Raw genomic sequence first — 4,195 nt, 5'->3', positions numbered from 1 at the left:
TTTGGCTTTGCTAGGGTTTCGCCCGATGGCGAACCCTAGCAACTTCGGCTTCGTTGTTTCCTCTCGATTCCTTCGCACTCATTTTTGTTTCGTCTCCCACACTTCTTCTGGCTCTGAGACGAGGCTAGCCCGCTCACGTGTTGCGCTCGATCGAGTGTTCATGTGTCTACGTCGCCCGCTCGCATGCTCAGCGGCCCATCTCGCCGTTTGTTCCTCTCTGCAGCCCGTCTCGCCGCTCGTTCCTCTCTGCGACCAGTCTCATCCTGTCTCATCCCGCGCGCGTACTCTGCAGCCGTCTCGTCGCTCGCTGTTTCTTTTCCGCATACGCGATTTTTTCCCTGTCTGTTTTCTTCTCTAAAAGTCACAACTATCTTTGAAGATGGCTTCAAACAAATCTTATGCAGCTGCCCTTGCCAGTGTCCATGCCTCAGACACACCAAAATCATCATCTTTCTCTCCTTCGTTTGAGTGGGCGGAAGACATCAAGAAACCTGGTAGGAATAATGGAAAGTCTGTCATCTTTTTTACAGAAGTTGAAGGTATTCAACTTGCTTCCTCTTGTCGTCTGAATTTAGTTGGAAAATTTCTATATGGTCATCCCAAAATAGAGCTCATTCGCAAAGAATTTGAACTTATACACCTTATTGGAGAATGGAAATACACCTAATGGAAATCGGGCTATTAGATGGGAGACACATTCTTATTCAAATTAGTAATGAAGAAGATTGCATGCGCTTATTTGCTAGAAGGATAATATGGATTGATAACATAAAAATGAAGATTCTGAAGTGATCTGTGGATTTTGACCCACAGACGGAACCACCAATCATTCCAGTTTGAATTCATCTCCCTGGTCTGAAATTTTATTATTTTTCTCAAAAAGTATTGTACTCTATTGCCTCAGCCTATGAGAAGCCACTCAAGACGAACATTCCTACTTTTAATTTGTCCCGTCCTTCTGAAGCCAGAGTACTTTTTGAAAGAGATATCACTCCATCCGCTTCTGAGGAAATCTGGTTAGACACACAATATCATGGATATTGACAGAAGGTAGAGATTGAACATTTTCCGTCGTATTGTTCAAACTGTCGTATGTTCGGACACTCCAGATCTCAATGTCACCATCTACACCCCCACCTCAGACCAAAAAAGCAAACTGTTCCGCTAGAGGTTGTGATTTCATCTCCTTCTGATCAGACAGGCAATATGACAATTATTCAATCCCCAGTTGTAGCTCCCTCATCTTTGGAACATCCTATCATGGGGGAGAGGGAGTTTCTTCAGACAACGCCTACCCTAGAATCTATCACTGATAATATAGGTGGAAATACTTCTACTGCTTTACAACTGCCTCATCAGGTCCAGAAGGATGTTAATATTACTCAGGTTCATGGGGATCAAGACGTGCAACGACCTACACATATATAACCACATTTGAAATCTACTGATCAGATGAGTCAATCATCGGATGAGGAATGACAAGTCTACACATCTAAGAGGAAGAAGAAGAATGAGAACCTACTTGAGCTCAGGAATTTGATGAATGATACTTTGGTTACTACGGGCAATGAAACATACCTTACCAATTTGTTAGTCGGCTCAGTTCCGAGAACTAGAGAAAGGAGAACTAAAGTGAGACGTCCCTAGCATTTTTGTGCCCTTTTGTGGCTTTCTGGTTTTTTATTTTTTTGTATATTTGTTTTATCTGAGTTTTTTATGTGTGTTATATTGTATGAGTTGGGTTTTCTTTTAGGTCCTCTCATACAATTTTTCTGTATCCTTTTTTGTATTAATATATTTGCCCTCAGAGTTTTTCAAACAATATGCTCAAGTTGAACATTTACTTCACATGATAAGCAATTTTGTTTTCCAATGTAGATGAAAATATTGCATTCTCTTTTGGTTCCTTTGTAATTCATTTTCTGTCAAATATCAAGTAGTTGTCATGCACTGTATTTCAATTGATAAGCTTAATATAATTATACTAAATTTTATGGAAATGTTTAGATTTGCATTTCAATAATATTGGTTTGAATACATAACAGTTTGCTAATTAATAGGTAATTGGAATGTATTTTATATAATTCCATGAGTAATTGAAATATTATTTTTATAAATTTAATAGAAAAAAATTATTATTTGATATGTTAACTAGCATTAATTACAATGTAATTAGGATTATGTACAATTGAGGTAGGCTAAGGAAGTCCCTAATTAATTGATAATTAATAAAGCTTCAACGATTGAATAAAATTCCAATACTTTATTGGAATACAAATTAATTATTTTCTATCGTAATAATGAACTAATAGAAATTTAATTGTTTGTTTCATAACTAACTTAACAGCTGTCAAGTAGTTTTACAAAATTGAGTTGGATTTACTAAATCTACCACTAAACAATTTCTAAGATTTAACCATTTCATGATTTACTAAATCTAAATTTACAGAATTTAGTCTAATAACATAAAGGAAGATTTTCATGAATATCACTCAATTCTTATGTATATACATATCTAACAACTTAACATCAATTTTTCAATATATGACATCTTATCCATGCATTAACAGTTGTATTTCACTTTTTTCCTTAAAATAGTCATATGTTTATGTGATATAAAAGATGTGGGTTTAATAATATAAAAAGTAGAGTATAGGCGTTAAATGTATAAATATATAAGAATTGTCGTATTTATGTACATGTCTCTAACTGAAATCTTTGAGATTGTCAAACAAGCCTTAAAAGTGGAAAAATTATTACATCAGGACTCCGCATGCAAAGCCGCTTGCAGAGTCCAATCTAGAGCTGACACGTGGAATGTCGGCTCATCTACATAAAAAATGAATATAAAAGGAAAACACGAGACCCGACCCGACCCGAACGATGTGTTACATAGCCTAAGCAAATATTTTTTGTGTTATTTATCCTTGTCGCCGTGTTATAGGAATCCGTGTTATAGGAATATTAGGAATATTTCATTGCGTTATTCTGAATAACACATTAATAAGGTAGAAAATATTCAGAATAGCATGTGGAAATATTTCTATAACACGGAATATTCCTAGACCCTCAATAACACATTAAAAAACACATGAATAACGCGAGGGAATATTCCTATAATTGGAAATATTTTTAACCCTCAATAACACACCAATAACATATAAATAACACATCAATAATGCTTGAATAACGCGAAAAATATTCAGAATAACGCAACCGCGAGGAAATATTCCTATAACACAGATTGAATAACACATTAAATAACACATGAATAATGCGAGAGAATATTCTTAAACCCTTAATAATACTCCAATAATACATAAATAACGCGAAAAATATTCAGAATAACGCGGGTGGAATATTCATAAACCATCAATAACACATCAATAACACATAAATAACGTGAAAATATTCAAAATAATACGGGAAAATATTCTTATGCAGTAAAATATTCCTATAATGTATCGGTTGGGTCGAGTCGTGCGTTTTTATTATTTTTTCATTTTTATGTAAGTAGGGTCGGAATTTCACGTGTGCTCGAGATTGGACTCTGCAAGCAGCTCTGCATGGGGAGTCCTGATCTAATAATTTTCCATAAAAGTGGTAAGCCAATGAACAAATAACATAATACTTTCAAAACATTACCGGGATCTCTTGGTTCCTCAACGGAGACTTCCCTGTTCTTCTTGTTCTCCCTGGACTTCTCCATGTTCAGATTAACAGCAATCGGGACTTCCGGCTCCGAACCGCCACTCCCTCGGACCTCTATTGCGGGATCCATAAAGGGTTTCTTAGCGTTTACCAGCGCCTGCGGAGACGACGTATTTTCTTTCCTATAGGCATTGGCCTTGGAGAACGCAAGCCGGACGCGGTCAGAGATTTCGATTTCTCCGGCGGAAGCGCCATCTTCGGAGGACGAAGCCGAGATGGCTCTGCGGGATTTCAATCTTCTAGGCAGAAGTGAGAAAATATTGGGGCCGTAAGAACTGGCGATAGAGGAGGGAGAAGGGAGGGGTGTAGGGACTGAAACCCAAACGGCCGGTGGGATCGACGCCATCCTCAGTCCTCCGTCCTGCTTGAAGAATGAGAGCTGAAAGTAGGGCTGTCAAAAAAGCTCGTTGTACGAACACGAACAATTTTTTTAGTTAGGTCTTCGTATCGTTATTATTTGAAATAAAAAAAATAATAAATATAT

At 37.1% G+C, this 4,195-nt stretch overlaps 1 protein-coding gene across 2 annotated transcripts in view; it reads right to left on the bottom strand.

The window, feature by feature from the left end:
• Positions 1 to 4,144, bottom strand: part of LOC110032349 — a 47,149-nt gene extending 43,005 nt beyond the window's left edge. For both annotated transcript variants that reach the window (XM_020735946.1, XM_020735945.1), the window contains exon 1: positions 3,646 to 4,144. In XM_020735946.1, the coding sequence (XP_020591605.1) occupies positions 3,646 to 4,057 (412 nt within the window). In that variant the 5' untranslated portion in view covers positions 4,058 to 4,144. The remainder of the gene's footprint in view (positions 1 to 3,645) is intronic.
• Positions 4,145 to 4,195: the final 51 nt, after the last annotated feature.

The sequence above is a fragment of the Phalaenopsis equestris genome, unplaced genomic scaffold (assembly GCF_001263595.1).
Source record: "Phalaenopsis equestris unplaced genomic scaffold, ASM126359v1 Scaffold000928, whole genome shotgun sequence".
NCBI lineage: Eukaryota > Viridiplantae > Streptophyta > Magnoliopsida > Asparagales > Orchidaceae > Phalaenopsis > Phalaenopsis equestris.
This window is presented reverse-complemented; position numbering and strand designations above follow the sequence as displayed.